Source organism: Salmo trutta, unplaced genomic scaffold (assembly GCF_901001165.1).
Source record: "Salmo trutta unplaced genomic scaffold, fSalTru1.1, whole genome shotgun sequence".
Lineage (NCBI taxonomy): Eukaryota > Metazoa > Chordata > Actinopteri > Salmoniformes > Salmonidae > Salmo > Salmo trutta.
The window spans coordinates 6,759,302-6,778,243 of record NW_021822911.1 but is presented as its reverse complement, the minus strand read 5'-3'; the positions used below and the strand labels follow the sequence as shown (position 1 = coordinate 6,778,243).

The 18,942-nt window shown below is 38.0% G+C and overlaps 1 protein-coding gene across 1 annotated transcript in view; it reads left to right on the top strand.

Annotated features, from left to right (window-relative positions):
• The first annotated feature begins 3,879 nt into the window (after positions 1-3,879).
• The window catches only part of LOC115186661 (tripartite motif-containing protein 16-like), a 20,046-nt gene continuing 4,983 nt past the window's right edge, over positions 3,880-18,942 (top strand). The window contains exons 1-3 of the mRNA XM_029746214.1: positions 3,880-4,148; positions 14,199-14,896; positions 15,329-15,424. Of these exons, the coding sequence (XP_029602074.1) occupies positions 14,300-14,896; positions 15,329-15,424 (693 nt within the window). The 5' untranslated portion in view covers positions 3,880-4,148; positions 14,199-14,299. The remainder of the gene's footprint in view (positions 4,149-14,198; positions 14,897-15,328; positions 15,425-18,942) is intronic.

The following is an 18,942-nucleotide window of genomic DNA, read 5'->3' as shown; positions in this document are numbered from 1 at the left end:
ACAAACAGCCACCTGAACTACTGTCCCACAAAGACAAACAGCATCTACACACACAGCCACCTGAACTACTGTCCTACAAAGACAAACAGCCACCTGAACTACTGCCCTACAAAGACAAACAGCATCTACACAAACAGCCACCTGAACTACTGTCCTACAAAGACAAGGAGCAGTCTACACAAACAGCCACCTGAACTAATGCCCTACAAAGACAAGGAGCAGTCTACACAAACAGCCACCTGAACTACTGCCCTAGAAAGACAAGGAGCAGTCTACACAAACAGCCACCTGAACTGCTGCCCTACAAAGACAAGGAGCATCTACACAAACAGCCACCTGAACTACTGCCCTAGAAAGACAAGGAGCATCTACACAAACAGCCACCTGAACTACTGTCCTACAAAGACAAGGAGCATCTACACAAACAGCCACCTGAACTACTGCCCTAGAAAGACAAGGAGCATCTACACACACAGCCACCTGAACTACTGTCCTACAAAGACAAACAGCATCTACACAAACAGCCACCTGAACTACTGCCCTACAAAGACAAGGAGCATCTACACAAACAGCCACCTGAACTACTGCCCTAGAAAAGACAAACAGCATCTACACAAACAGCCACTTGAACTACTGCCCTACAAAGACAAGGAGCAGTCTACACAAACAGCCACCTGAACTACTGCCCTAGAAAAGACAAGGAGCAGTCTACACAAACAGCCACCTGAACTACTGCCCTACAAAGACAAGGAGCAGTCTACACAAACAGCCACCTGAACTACTGCCCTAGAAAAGACAAACAGCATCTACACAAACAGTGAATCTGAGAAAAATGGTTTCAAGTTTGTTTTTTAGTCCATGCATATCAACCATGACCACTGATCTGACCTATGACCCCTAAAACGCAAAAGAAAAGTGCAATATCTAGAAATCTGAATGTGTTTATTCAGCTTTCTAGTTGTTTTTCTGTTTGATGGAACTAGTTGAGAGTTCTGTGTTATTTCTTATTTTATGTACCTTTATTTAACCAGGTGGCCAGTTGAGAACAAGTTCTCATTTACAACTGTGACCTGGCCAAGATAAAGCAAAGCAGTGTGACAGCAACAACACAGAGTTACACATGGGATAAATGTCACGTCCTGACCAGTATAAGGGGTTATTTGTTATTGTAGTTTGGTCAGGGTGTGGCAGGGGGGTGTTAGTTTTGTGTGTTTCGGGGTTTTGATGTATGTTCTATATTTTCTATTTCTATGTTTATTCTAGGTTTCTCTTTCTATGTTGTGTTTTTTCAATGGCTTCCAATTAGAGGCAGCTGGTGGTTGTTGTCTCTAATTGGAGGCCATATTTAGGGTGTTCGTTTTCACTTGTGTTTGTGGGTGGTTGTTTCCGGTTTAGTCTGTTCACCTTACTGGGCTGTTATCGTCGTTATTTCGTTTGAGTGTGTTTACCTTCAATAAATACGAAGATGAGCAATATACCCGCTGCATATTGGTCCGATGATTTTTCCCATTCAGACGACGAAGTTTATGACAATAAACCAACTTATAGTCAATAACACAATAGAAAAGTCTATATACAGTGTGTGCAAATGTTGTAAGATTAGGGAGGTAAGGCAATAAATAGGCCAGAGTGGAGAAATAATTACAATTTGGCAATTAAACACTGGAGTGATAGATGTGCAGAAGATGAATGTGCAAGTAGAGATACTGGGGTGCAAAGGATACAAAAAATAACAAAATGGGGATGAGGTAGTTGGTTGGGCTATTTACTGATGGGCTGTGTACAGGTGCAATGATCGGTAAGCTGCTCTGACAGCTGATGCTTAAAGTTAGTGAGGGAGATATGAGTCTCCAGCTTCAGTGATTTTTGCAGTTTGTTCCAGTCATTGGCAGCAGGGAACTGGAAGGAAAGGCGGCCAAAGGAGGAATTGGCTTTGGGGATGACCAGTGAGATATACCTGCTGGAGCGCGTGCTACGGGTGGATGCTGCTATTGTGACCAGTGAGCTGAGATAAGGCGTGGCTATACCTAGCAAAGGCTTATAGATGACCTGGAGCCAGTGGGTTTGGCGACGAATATGAAGCGAGGGCCAGCCAACGAGAGCATACAGGTCGCAGTGATGGGTAGTATATCGGGCTTTGGTGACAAAACGGATGGCACTGTGATAGACTACATCCAATTTGCTGAGTAGAGTGTTGGAGGATATTTTGTAAATGACATCACCGAAGTCAAGGATCGGTAGGATAGTCAGTTTTACGAGGGTATGTTTGGCAGCACGAGTGAAGGAGGCTTTGTTGCAGAGTTGTATGGCATTGAAGGTCGTTTGGAGGTTTGTTAACACAGTGTCCAAAGAAGGGCCAGAAGTATACAGAATGGTGTCGTCTGCGTAGAGGTGGATCAGAGACTCACCAGCAGCAAGAGCGACATCATTGATGTATATAGAGAAAAGAGTTGGCCCGAGAATTGAACCCTGTGTCACCCCCATAGAGACCGCCAGAGGTCCGGACAACAGGCCCTCCGATTTGACACACTGAACTCTATCTGAGAAGTAGTTGGTGAACCAGGTGAGGCAATCATTTGAGAAACCAAGGCTGTTGAGTCTGCTGATAAGAATGCAGTGATTGACAGAGTCGAAAGCCTTGGCCAGGTCGATGCACACTACTGTCTTTTATCAATGGCGGTTATGATATCGTTAAGGACCTTGAGCGTGGCTGAGGTGCACCCATGATCAGCTCTGAAACCAGATTGCATAGCGGAGAAGGTACGGTGGGATTTGAGATGGTCGGTGATCTGTTCATTAACTTGGCTTTCGAAGACTTTAGAAAGGCAGGGTAGGATAGATATAGGTCTTTAACAGTTTGGGTCTAGAGTGTCACCCCCTTTGAAGAGGGGGATGACCGCGGCAGCTTTCCAGTCTTTAGCGATCTCAGACGATACGAAAGAGAGGTTGAACAGGCTAGTTATGTAGTTGTGTTTTCATGTTTTGAATGTTGTATTGTAGTAGGCCTAACCCTCACCAACTATTCAGGTGATGGAGAGAAACACCAGACAAGACACAGAGACAGCAACAGACGACACAGAGAAAGTGATGGAGAGAGGCAGAGGAGGGGAGTGTACAGTAGACTGTATTACTTATAGCTGCTATAGGGGTTCTAATTACTGCACTGTTTGTGAGTCTGTATGAGAGAGAGAGAGAGAGAGAGAGAGAGAGAGAGAGAGAGAGAGAGAGAGAGAGAGAGAGAGAGAGAGAGAGAGAGAGAGAGAGAGAGAGAGAGAGAGAGAGAGAGAGAGAGAGAGAGACTTTAATCAGTTTGGCTCATTGGACAGGTCAGAGTCTATGTTTGAAGTTGTTGAGTCATTTTTGGCAATACACTGGTGTTGTATTCATGGTTTTAGCTGTTGAAATTCCGTCCCGGACCCCCCTACTGGCTATGGGCTAAGCCACCAATGTCTTCACATCCTAGGGGAGAGAGAGGAGCTGCTACCCCTGGGAGAGAGGAGCTGCTACCCCTGGGGAGAGAGGAGCTGCTACCCCAGGGGAGAGAGAGGGGCTGCTACCCCTGGGGAGAGAGAAGCTGCTACCCCTGGGGAGAGAGAAGATGCTACCCCTGGGGAGAGAGAGAAGCTGCTACCCCTGGGGAGAGAGAGGAGCTGCTACCCCTGGGGAGAGAGAGGAGCTGCTACCCCTGGGGAGAGAGAAGCTTCTACCCCTGGGGAGAGAGAAGCTGCTACCCCTGGGGAGAGAGGAGCTGCTACCCCTGGGGAGAGAGGAGCTGCTACCCCTGGGGAGAGAGGAGCTGCAACCAGGAGAGACTGTGACCCTGCTCGGGAAGAGCTTAACGATTGGTGATTGTTGGGGCACAATTGACGGGAGCTTCAGTGATGAAGACTGTTCAACTTGCTGATGTTTCACAATATGCCACGGCCGTCTCAGTCACCAGGTCTCAACACAATAGAACACCACCATCCCTCCAATAGACTTCCAGACAGTTGTAGAATGTTTGCCAAGGCTCATTGTAAGAGCTGTAAAGAGAGAGGGACTCGGAGAGAGAACAGGTAGAACCTGATATGTAAATGAGCAGAGCAAACGAAAGTAACTTTCGACGACCGAATGATCATTCAGACTCTGTTTCTGTTGAGAGATAAAAGGTAAGACGACGATTGTTATGTGTATTAATATAGTTGATGATATTGTTGTGTGTATTCATATAGTTGATGGTATTGTTATGTGTATTAATATAGTTGATGGTATTGTTGTGTGTATTCATATAGTTGGTGATATTGTTATGTGTATTAATATAGTTGATGATATTGTTGTGTGTATTCATATAGTTGGTGATATTGTTATGTGTATTCATATAGTTGATGATATTGTTGTGTGTATTCATATAGTTGATGGTATTGTTGTGTGTATTAATATAGATGATGATATTGTTGTGTGTATTAATATAGTTGATGGTATTGTTGTGTGTATTAATATAGTTGATGATATTGTTATGTGTATTAATATAGTTGATGATATTGTTGTGTGTATTCATATAGTTGGTGATATTGTTATGTGTATTAATATAGTTGATGGTATTGTTGTGTGTATTAATATAGTTGGTGGTATTGTTATGTGTATTCATATAGTTGATGATATTGTTGTGTGTATTCATATAGTTGATGGTATTGTTGTGTGTATTAATATAGATGATGATATTGTTGTGTGTATTAATATAGTTGATGATATTGTTGTGTGTATTAATATAGTTGATGATATTGTTGTGTGTATTAATATAGTTGATGATATTGTTGTGTGTATTAATATAGTTGATGGTATTGTTGTGTGTATTCATATAGTTGATGATATTGTTATGTGTATTCATATAGTTGGTGGTATTGTTATGTGTATTAATATAGTTGGTGATATTGTTATGTGTATTAATATAGTTGGTGATATTGTTATGTGTATTCATATAGTTGGTGGTATTGTTATGTGTATTAATATAGTTGGTGATATTGTTGTGTGTATTCATATAGTTGATGATATTGTTATGTGTATTCATATAGTTGATGATATTGTTATGTGTATTAATATAGTTGATGATATTGTTATGTGTATTCATATAGTTGATGATATTGTTATGTGTATTAATATAGTTGGTGATATTGTTATGTGTATTAATATAGTTGGTGATATTGTTATGTGTATTAATATAGTTGATGATATTGTTATGTGTATTCATATAGTTGATGATATTGTTATGTGTATTAATATAGTTGATGATATTGTTGTGTGTATACATATAGTTGATGATATTGTTGTGTGTATTAATATAGTTGATGGTATTGTTGTGTGTATTAATATAGTTGATGATATTGTTATGTGTATTCATATAGTTGGTGATATTGTTATGTGTATTCATATAGTTTATGATATTGTTATGTGTATTCATATAGTTGATGGTATTGTTATGTGTATTCATATAGTTAATTATATTTTTGGTGGACAGTGTTATAATAGTCCTACTCTCCTTAAAATGTTTTGGATATAAATTAGATGCGTGGGGTGAATTCGTTCTGTGCCCATCTGTGTTCCCCAGGGTGATCGCTCCTACACTATCTACAATCTAAAAGGGTTCTTTGGCTGTCCCCATAGGAGAACCCTTTGTAGAACCCTTTTTTTGGTACTAGGTAGAACCCTTTTGGGTTCCGTGAAGAACCCTTTCCACAGAGGGTTCTACATGGAAGCCAGAAGGGTTCTACCTGGAACCCAAAAGCGTTCTCCAATGGGGACAGCCAGAGGACTCGTTTGGAACCCTTTATCCTAAGTGTGTACTGTATCATAGGTCTACAGACTTGTCTTCTCAAAACAGATTTAAGACACAACAAGCAACAAACAAACGATTTTCTCTTTCCAATCTACTGTTTATGCTTTTCACTCAGTTGTGTGAAAGAGAGACAAATGAATATTGTGGAAAGCCTAACAACTTACACTTCCTCAAAACAGGTTGTGTGTATTCATTAATGCCGACCGTAGCAAAACGTTTGGCAACAGAAATGATTCGGTCCACGTTGTACAGTGTATGGAGTAAACAGCTTATGCAACATTTAAAACTGTTGGCTGCGGTGTAAACTAATGAATACAACCCAGGTTGTAGCCTATGACTCAGCTTTTGATGACTGATGCTGAAACTAGATTGTAGCTTGAGGGGTATACTATGATACAGGCTTGATATACTGGTTTTCTAAAGTTAGCCAGCTTCAGTTAGCTTCACATTCCAGCTCAGGCCTCATCCATCAGAATATACAGAGTTCTAGTCATCAGGAAGCTGCTCTCTCAGCAGAACAGAAAATATCTCAATGACTTGACATGTTCTGGTTGTGAATTCAGGCTACAAGGTGACAATCCTGTCAGGGATTATTGTAAAGTGTGTAGATAAATTAAATGTATGGTGTAATGTTAGTATAGTGAATGACAGTAAAACCCTCCTAACAGTCTACTACTACTGAGACAGGTTGGTGTAATGTTAGTATAGTGAATGACAGTAAAACCCTCCTAACAGTCTACTACTACTGAGACAGGTTGGTGTAATGTTAGTATAGTGAATGACAGTAAAACCCTCCTAACAGTCTACTACTACTGAGACAGGTTGGTGTAATGTTAGTATAGTGAATGACAGTAAAACCCTCCTAACAGTCTACTACTACTGAGACAGGTTGGTGTAATGTTAGTATAGTGAAGGACAGTAAAACACTCCTAACAGTCTACTACTACTGAGACAGGTTGGTGTAATGTTAGTATAGTGAATGACAGTAAAACCCTCCTAACAGTCTACTACTACTGAGACAGGTTGGTGTAATGTTAGTATAGTGAATGACATTTTAATCAGACAAAATGGAGCTGACTGGATGTGGTGAAGTCAAATTCAATATATCAATATTCAGATATTATAGTTCAGGTGCGACCTGGGTTCGCTTCCCTGCCCAGCTGTTTGCTACATTGGTGTCAGAAGTGGTATGTTGTCTACGAGGAATGGACCGGATGTGTGAGGGGTCTGAGTAGTCGAAGCCCGGGACTAATTAGCACTGATACTGGGTTAACACTATTAACACTGATACTGGGTTAACACTATTAATACTGATACTGGGTTAACCCTGTTTATACTGATACTGGGTTAACCCTATTAATACTGATACTGGGTTAACACTATTGATACTGATACTGGGTTAACCCTATTGATACTGATACTGGGTTAACCCTATTGATACTGATACTGGGTTAACACTATTGATACTGATACTGGGTTAACCCTATTAATACTGATACTGGGTTAACACTATTGATACTGATACTGGGTTAACACTATTGATACTGATACTGGGTTAACCCTATTGATACTGATACTGGGTTAACCCTATTGATACTGATACTGGGTTAACCCTGTTAATACTGATACTGGGTTAACCCTATTGATACTGATACTGGGTTAACCCTATTGATACTGATACTGGGTTAACCCTATTAATACTGATACTGGGTTAACACTATTGATACTGATACTGGGTTAACACTATTGATACTGATACTGGGTTAACCCTATTAATACTGATACTGGGTTAACCCTATTAATACTGATACTGGGTTAACCCTATTGATACTGATACTGGGTTAACACTATTGATACTGATACTGGGTTACCCCTATTGATACTGATACTGGGTTAACCCTATTGATACTGATACTGGGTTAACCCTATTTATACTGATACTGGGTTAACACTATTGATACTGATACTGGGTTAACACTATTGATACTGATACTGGGTTAACCCTATTGATACTGATACTGGGTTAACCCTATTGATACTGATACTGGGTTAACCCTATTAATACTGATACTGGGTTAACACTATTGATACTGATACTGGGTTAACCCTATTGATACTGATACTGGGTTAACCCTATTAATACTGATACTGGGTTAACACTATTGATACTGATACTGGGTTAACACTATTGATACTGATACTGGGTTAACCCTATTGATAATGATACTGGGTTAACCCTATTGATACTGATACTGGGTTAACCCTATTTATACTGATACTGGGTTAACACTATTGATACTGATACTGGGTTAACACTATTGATACTGATACTGGGTTAACACTATTAACACTGATACTGGGTTAACACTATTGATACTGAATCTGGGTTAACCCTATTGATACTAATACTGGGTTAACCCTATTGATACTGATACTGGGTTAACACTATTAATACTGATACTGGGTTAACCCTATTGATACTGATACTGGGTTAACACTATTAATACTGATACTGGGTTAACCCTATTAATACTGATACTGGATTAACCCTATTGATACTGATACTGGGTTAACACTATTAACACTGATACTGGGTTAACACTATTGATAATGATACTGGGTTAACCCTATTGATACTGATACTGGGTTAACACTATTGATACTGATACTGGGTTAACCCTATTGATACTGATACTGGGTTAACACTACTGATACTGGGTTAACCCTATTGATACTGATACTGGGTTAACCCTATTTATACTGATACTGGGTTAACACTATTGATACTGATACTGGGTTAACACTATTAACACTGATACTGGGTTAACACTATTGATAATGATACTGGGTTAACCCTATTGATACTGGGTTAACCCTATTAATACTGATACTGGGTTAACCCTATTGATAATGATACTGGGTTAACCCTATTAACACTGATACTGGGTTAACCCTATTGATACTGATACTGGGTTAACCCTATTGATACTGATACTGGGTTAACACTATTAATACTGATACAGGGTTAACCCTATTGATACTGATACTGGGTTAACACTATTGATACTGATACTGGGTTAACACTATTGATACTGATACTGGGTTAACACTATTAACACTGATACTGGGTTAACACTATTGATACTGAATCTGGGTTAACCCTATTAATACTGATACTGGGTTAACCCTATTGATACTGATACTGGGTTAACACTATTGATACTGATACTGGGTTAACCCTATTGATACTGATACTGGGTTAACCCTATTAATACTGATACAGGGTTAACCCTATTGATACTGATACTGGGTTAACACTATTGATACTGATACTGGGTTAACACTATTGATACTGATACTGGGTTAACACTATTAACACTGATACTGGGTTAACACTATTGATACTGAATCTGGGTTAACCCTATTAATACTGATACTGGGTTAACCCTATTGATACTGATACTGGGTTAACACTATTGATACTGATACTGGGTTAACACTATTGATACTGATACTGGGTTAACACTATTAACACTGATACTGGGTTAACACTATTGATACTGAATCTGGGTTAACCCTATTGATACTAATACTGGGTTAACCCTATTGATACTGATACTGGGTTAACACTATTAATACTGATACTGGGTTAACACTATTTATAATGATACTGGGTTAACCCTGTTTATACTGATACTGGTACTGGGTTAACCCTATTTATACTGATACTGGGTTAACCCTATTGATACTGATACTGGGTTAACACTATTGATACTGATACTGGGTTAACCCTATTGATACTGATACTGGGTTAACACTATTGATACTGATACTGGGTTAACACTATTGATACTGATACTGGGTTAACCCTATTGATACTGATTCTGGGTCAACACTATTAATACTGATACTGGGTTAACCCTATTGATACTGATACTGGGTTAACACTATTAATACTGATACTGGGTTAACACTATTGATACTGATACTGGGTTAACACTATTGATACTGATACTGGATTAACCCTATTGATACTGATACTGGGTTAACCCTATTAATACTGATACTGGGTTAACACTATTAATACTGATACTTGTTTAACCCTACTGATACTGATACTGGGTTAACCCTATTGATACTGATACTGGGTTAACCCTATTGATACTGATACTGGGTTAACCCTATTAATACTGATACTGGGTTAACACTATTAATACTGATACTGGGTTAACCCTATTGATACTGATACTGGGTTAACCCTATTGATACTGATACTGGGTTAACCCTATTGATACTGATACTGGGTTAACACTATTGATACTGATACTGGGTTAACCCTATTGATACTGATACTGGGTTAACACTATTAATACTGATACTGGGTTAACACTATTGATACTGATACTGGGTTAACACTATTTATACTGATACTGGGTTAACCCTATTTATACTGATACTGGGTTAACACTATTGATACTGATACTGGGTTAACCCTATTTATACTGATACTGGGTTAACACTATTGATACTGATACTGGGTTAACCCTATTAATACTGATACTGGGTTAACACTATTAATACTGATACTGGGTTAACACTATTAATACTGATACTGGGTTAACACTATTAATACTGATACTGGGTTAACACTATTGATACTGATACTGGGTTAACACTATTGATACTGATACTGGGTTAACCCTATTGATACTGATACTGGGTTAACACTATTGATACTGATACTGGGTTAACACTATTGATACTGATACTGGGTTAACCCTATTAATACTGATACTGGGTTAACACTATTGATACTGATACTGGGTTAACACTATTGATACTGACACTGGGTTAACCCTATTGATACTGATACTGGGTTAACCCTATTGATACTGATACTGGGTTAACACTATTAATACTGATACTGGGTTAACACTATTGATACTGATACTGGGTTAACCCTATTGATACTGATACTGGGTTAACACTATTGATACTGATACTGGGTTAACACTATTAACACTGATACTGGGTTAACACTATTGATACTGATACTGGGTTAACCCTATTGATACTGATACTGGGTTAACCCTATTGATACTGATACTGGGTTAACACTATTGATACTGATACTGGGTTAACCCTATTAATACTGATACTGGGTTAACCCTATTGATACTGATACTGGGTTAACCCTATTAATACTGATACTGGGTTGACCTTATTGATACTAATACTGGGTTAACACTATTGATACTGATACTGGGTTAACCCTATTGATACTGATACTGGGTTAACACTATTGATACTGATACTGGGTTAACACTATTGATACTGATACTGGGTTAACACTAGTAATACTGATACTGGGTTAAAACTATTAATACTGATACTGGGTTAACACTATTGATACTGATACTGGGTTAACCCTATTGATACTGATACTGGGTTAACACTATTAACACTGATACTGGGTTAACACTATTGATACTGATACTGGGTTAACACTATTGATACTGATACTGGGTTAACACTATTGATACTGATACTGGGTTAACACTATTGATACTGATACTGGGTTAACACTATTAACACTGATACTGGGTTAACACTATTGATACTGATACTGGGTTAACACTATTGATACTGATACTGGGTTAACCCTATTGATACTGATTCTGGGTCAACACTATTAATACTGATACTGGGTTAACCCTATTGATACTGATACTGGGTTAACACTATTAATACTGATACTGGGTTAACACTATTGATACTGATACTGGGTTAACACTATTGATACTGATACTGGGTTAACCCTATTGATACTGATACTGGGTTAACCCTATTAATACTGATACTGGGTTAACACTATTAATACTGATACTTGTTTAACCCTACTGATACTGATACTGGGTTAACCCTATTGATACTGATACTGGGTTAACCCTATTAATACTGATACTGGGTTAACACTATTAATACTGATACTGGGTTAACCCTATTGATACTGATACTGGGTTAACCCTATTGATACTGATACTGGGTTAACCCTATTGATACTGATACTGGGTTAACACTATTGATACTGATACTGGGTTAACCCTATTGATACTGATACTGGGTTAACACTATTAATACTGATACTGGGTTAACACTATTGATACTGATACTGGGTTAACACTATTTATACTGATACTGGGTTAACCCTATTTATACTGATACTGGGTTAACACTATTGATACTGATACTGGGTTAACCCTATTTATACTGATACTGGGTTAACACTATTGATACTGATACTGGGTTAACCCTATTAATACTGATACTGGGTTAACACTATTAATACTGATACTGGGTTAACACTATTAATACTGATACTGGGTTAACACTATTAATACTGATACTGGGTTAACACTATTGATACTGATACTGGGTTAACACTATTGATACTGATACTGGGTTAACCCTATTGATACTGATACTGGGTTAACACTATTGATACTGATACTGGGTTAACACTATTGATACTGATACTGGGTTAACCCTATTAATACTGATACTGGGTTAACACTATTGATACTGATACTGGGTTAACACTATTGATACTGACACTGGGTTAACCCTATTGATACTGATACTGGGTTAACCCTATTGATACTGATACTGGGTTAACACTATTAATACTGATACTGGGTTAACACTATTGATACTGATACTGGGTTAACCCTATTGATACTGATACTGGGTTAACACTATTGATACTGATACTGGGTTAACACTATTAACACTGATACTGGGTTAACACTATTGATACTGATACTGGGTTAACCCTATTGATACTGATACTGGGTTAACCCTATTGATACTGATACTGGGTTAACACTATTGATACTGATACTGGGTTAACCCTATTAATACTGATACTGGGTTAACCCTATTGATACTGATACTGGGTTAACCCTATTAATACTGATACTGGGTTGACCTTATTGATACTAATACTGGGTTAACACTATTGATACTGATACTGGGTTAACCCTATTGATACTGATACTGGGTTAACACTATTGATACTGATACTGGGTTAACACTATTGATACTGATACTGGGTTAACACTAGTAATACTGATACTGGGTTAAAACTATTAATACTGATACTGGGTTAACACTATTGATACTGATACTGGGTTAACCCTATTGATACTGATACTGGGTTAACACTATTAACACTGATACTGGGTTAACACTATTGATACTGATACTGGGTTAACACTATTGATACTGATACTGGGTTAACACTATTGATACTGATACTGGGTTAACACTATTGATACTGATACTGGGTTAACACTATTGATACTGATACTGGGTTAACCCTATTGATACTGATACTGGGTTAACCCTATTGATACTGATACTGGGTTAACCCTATTGATACTGATACTGGGTTAACACTATTGATACTGATACTGGGTTAACACTATTGATACTGATACTGGGTTAACACTATTGATACTGGGTTAACACTATTGATACTGATACTGGGTTAACACTATTGATACTGATACTGGGTTAACACTATTGATACTGATACTGGGTTAACACTATTGATACTGATACTCGGTTAACCCTATTGATACTGATACTGGGTTAACCCTATTGATACTGATACTGGGTTAACACTATTGATACTGGGTTAAGCCTATTAATACTGATACTGGGTTAACCCTATTTATACTGATACTGGGTTAACACTATTTATACTGATATTGGGTTAACCCTATTTATACTGATACTGGGTTAACCCTATTGATACTGATACTGGGTTAACACTATTTATACTGATACTGGGTTAACCCTATTGATACTGATACTGGGTTAACACTATTTATACTGATACTTGATTAACCCTATTTATACTGATACTGGGTTAACACTATTAATACTGATACTGGGTTAACCCTATTGATACTGATACTGGGTTAACACTATTGATACTGATTCTGGGTTAACCCTATTGATACTGATACTGTGTTAACACTATTGATACTGATACTGGGTTAACCCTATTGATACTGATACTGGGTTAACACTATTAATACTGATACTGGGTTAACCCTATTGATACTGATACTGGGTTAACACTATTGATACTGATACTGGGTTAACACTATTGATACTGATACTGGGTTAACACTATTGATACTGATACTGGGTTAACACTATTGATACTGATACTGGGTTAACACTATTTATATGTTAAGGGCTCTAACATTAGAACAAAACTATTTGTCTCCCTCTTGATGTTGCTTGCAGTTCCTCTCTCTCTTCCTGCATTCCTCTAACCCCTCCCTCCCTCCCTCTAACCCCACCCCTCTGGCAGAACCAGGAAGTCCATCCCCCTTCACAAACTCTCTTCTGAGGAAACAAAACTGATCTGAGTCTCTGTGTCGTCTGTCTGTGTGAGAGTGAACAACCGTCCAAATGGCTCAACAGGGAGTTCTGCTGGACCAGGACCAGTTCTGTTGTTCTGTCTGTCTGGATCTACTGAAGGAACCAGTCGCCATCCCCTGTGGACACAGTTACTGTAGGAGCTGTATTGAGGGCTGCTGGGATCAGGATGTTCTGAAAGGGGTCTATAGCTGTCCTCAGTGCAGACAGACCTTCAGTCCGAGGCCTAATCTGAGGAAAAATAACATGTTGGCTGAGCTGGTGGAGAAACTGAAGAAGACAGGACTCCAGGCTGCTCCCCCTCCTGCTCTGTGCTGTGCTGGACCTAGAGATGTGGCGTGTGATTTCTGCACTGGGACCAGAAAGCAGAAAGCCCTCATGTCCTGTCTGGCATGTCTGGCCTCTTACTGTGAGACTCACCTCCAATCTCACTACGAATTTCCTGCTTTGAAGAAGCACAAGCTGGTCAAAGCCACCGCACAACTACAGGAGAAGATCTGCTCTCATCATGACAAACTGCTGGAGGTTTACTGTCGTACCGATCAGCAGTGTATCTGTCTGCTGTGTGTGATGGATGAACATAAAGGCCATGATACAGTGTCAGCTGCAGCAGAGAGGACTGAGAAACAGGTAAGACCAGAACAACTTGTTGGTGACTGTCTGATAAACAAAGAATTAAAGATACAGTAGGAACTAAGGTTGTTTGAATATGAGATCATTGAAATGAAATGAATCCTCAGCAGAACAAATATGAACACAAACCTTGAGTATATTGATATGTCAACCCAGATTCTCCAGATGTATCACCATTTTATAATGTCAAACACTATTATCATTCTGAATGGCCTTTTATGAGTCCAAAGTTCAGTCTCAACCTGTTGATACATGTAGTCCTACCATAAAAACTATAATCATTCACATAGCAACAAATAAATATCATTTAGTAAATGGACCATCCATTTTCTAGACCTTCCTCTCTATGGGCCCTATGTCACATTACTATACTATTGATCTACTGGACTAATAAAGCTTGATAGCTCATTGAAGAGTGATTCTCCACAGAGGCAGCTGGGGATGAGTCAGCAGAAGGTCCAGCAGAGATCCCAGGAGAGAGAGAAGGAGCTGAAGGAGCTCCAACAGGCTGTGGAGTGTCTCAAGGTGAGTATTGTTGACCAGAGGAGACACACCATTTCACCTGTCTCCTCCAGTGAGAGAGAGAGAGAGAGAGAGAGAGAGAGAGAGATAGAGATATAGATAGATAGAGGGGCCCCTATCCAATCCCACTGACCCCACTGTTGGGAACAGGTTGTCACTGCTGAGGCAGTGAAGAAAGTAGAGGAGGATGGGTCAAGGCTGAGGGATCCTGAGAGGATCCCTGTAAGTAGTAGATCTGTGACAGCACAGAGGGACGGGCCAACCAGTGATATATGCTTCAGTAAGGTTGGCTTCTTAGTGTTCATAGGTTTACCTCAGGTAACTTATTATTAACTAACCTTGTAGGTTTACCTCAGGTAACTTATTATTAACTATCCTTGTAGGTTTACCTCAGGTAACTTATTATTAACTATCCTTGTAGGTTTACCTCAGGTAACTTATTATTAACTATCCTTGTAGGTTTACCTCAGGTAACTTATTATTAACTATCCTTGTAGGTTTACCTCAGGTAACTTATTATTAACTAACCTTGTAGGTTTACCTCAGGTAACTTATTATTAACTATCCTTGTAGGTTTACCTCAGGTAACTTATTATTAACTAACCTTGTAGGTTTACCTCAGGTAACTTATTATTAACTAACCTTGTAGGTTTACCTCAGGTAACTTATTATTAACTAACCTTGTAGGTTTACCTCAGGTAACTTATTATTAACTAACCTTGTAGGTTTACCTCGGGTAACTTATTATTAACTATCCTTGTAGGTTTACCTCAGGTAACTTATTATTAACTATCCTTGTAGGTTTACCTCAGGTAACTTATTATTAACTATCCTTGTAGGTTTACCTCAGGTAACTTATTATTAACTAACCTTGTAGGTTTACCTCAGGTAACGTATTATTAACTATCCTTGTAGGTTTACCTCAGGTAACTTATTATTAACTAACCTTGTAGGTTTACCTCAGGTAACTTATTATTAACTATCCTTGTAGGTTTACCTCAGGTAACTTATTATTAACTATCATTGTAGGTTTACCTCAGGTAACTTATTATTAACTATCCTTGTAGGTTTACCTCAGGTAACTTATTATTAACTATCCTTGTAGGTTTACCTCAGGTAACTTATTATTAACTATCCTTGTAGGTTTACCTCAGGTAACTTATTATTAACTAACCTTGTAGGTTTACCTCAGGTAACTTATTATTAACTAACCTTGTAGGTTTACCTCAGGTAACTTATTATTAACTAACCTTGTAGGTTTACCTCAGGTAACTTATTATTAACTATCCTTGTAGGTTTACCTCAGGTAACTTATTATTAACTATCCTTGTAGGTTTACCTCAGGTAACTTATTATTAACTAACCTTGTAGGTTTACCTCAGGTAACTTATTATTAACTATCCTTGTAGGTTTACCTCAGGTAACTTATTATTAACTAACCTTGTAGGTTTACCTCAGGTAACTTATTATTAACTATCCTTGTAGGTTTACCTCAGGTAACTTATTATTAACTAACCTTGTAGGTTTACCTCAGGTAACTTATTATTAACTATCCTTGTAGATTTACCTCAGGTAACTTATTATTAACTAACCTTGTAGGTTTACCTCAGGTAACTTATTATTAACTAACCTTGTAGGTTTACCTCAGGTAACTTATTAACTAACCTTGTAGGTTTACCTCAGGTAACTTATTATTAACTAACCTTGTCGGTTTACCTCAGGTAACTTATTATTAACTATCCTTGTAGATTTACCTCAGGTAACTTATTATTAACTAACCTTGTAGGTTTACCTCAGGTAACCTATTATTAACTATCCTTGTAGGTTTACCTCAGGTAACTTATTATTAACTATCCTTGTAGGTTTACCTCAGGTAACTTATTATTAACTATCCTTGTAGGTTTACCTCAGGTAACTTATTATTAACTAACCTTGTAGGTTTACCTCAGGTAACTTATTATTAACTATCCTTGTAGGTTTACCTCAGGTAACTTATTATTAACTAACCTTGTAGGTTTACCTCAGGTAACTTATTATTAACTATCCTTGTAGGTTTACCTCAGGTAACTTATTATTAACTAACCTTGTAGGTTTACCTCAGGTAACTTATTATTAACTAACCTTGTAGGTTTACCTCAGGTAACTTATTATTAACTATCCTTGTAGGTTTACCTCAGGTAACTTATTATTAACTATCCTTGTAGGTTTACCTCAGGTAACGTATTATTAACTATCCTTGTAGGTTTACCTCAGGTAACTTATTATTAACTATCCTTGTAGGTTTACCTCAGGTAACTTATTATTAACTATCCTTGTAGGTTTACCTCAGGTAACTTATTATTAACTAGGTTACAGCTACTTGGTGAGGAAGGTCACTGTTCACCTGGTTATAGATTGTACTGAAGTACAGGGATGGTTGGCGCAAAGCCTTCAAACGTTAAACATGTTCTGGTCATATTTAACTGTATATATTTTTTTTATATATAAAATGGTGTAAATTCTCAACAAATCGCATGTCCCTGTTCTCTTTTTCAAAATGTTAGCGATTTAAACAGTCAGAAGATAGAAAAAAAAGAAATAACATTTTTTATTTGTTTCTAAATGGCTGCTGGGTAATTTGATATGTGTTGAAATCTGTTGGTTCGTAGACATCAAATAGAGAGAATGCTGCGCAGGTTCACTGAGTTGTAAACCTAATGGATTGGTGGAGATCATTGATTTGTAGCTCTGACTCAGTTGCTACCTCAGATTATGAGCCTATCAAGTGTGGTGAATGAGGTATGTAGTTCCCACAGAAGACCACAGGGAGGAGCAAGAGAGATATAAACCCATACAGTTTATCTCTTTAAATACCCTGAACCTAACAATCAATCTAATGTATTTATAAAGACCTTTTTACATCAGCAGATGTCACAAAGTGCAGTACAGAAACTCTAACCCTACGTATAACCTGTTTTATCCTGAACCCTAATTCTAGGGTAGGGTCGCCTAGAACACGTTTAGAAACTATTATAGTCATAATATTATGTTAGTAAATACCATTATAGTACTAAATAGGGTCTATTGTTATTTTTTTAAATAAAACCTATGTATAGTACTTAGCATTTAACTGTTTTTATTTTATTATATTTATTATTTAGAGGAGTCTGTCTAAATAATGAAAAGTTAAGTTATTGCCAGACTTTTTAATGAAACCTTTATTTAACTAGGCAGGTCAGTTAAGAACAAATTCTATTTACAATGACGTCCTCCTGGGGACCAGTGGGTTAACTGCCTTGTTCAGCGGCAGAACAACAGATTTTTACCTTGTCAACTCTGAGGTCGTCCCATTGTTTCCGAAAGGGGAAAGTTTTGACCAATTGTTGGTAGTTAAAACGTAAACCAGTTATTATTATAATATATTTTTTTATGGCTTGGTCCTAAGAACAGGTTTTAGTGGTAAATTAAAAGGTAGTTTTTTTTTGGTGCCATTTATGGAAAACTGAATTGGGTTTGTGGCTGGATCAGCAGCTCTTCATCAT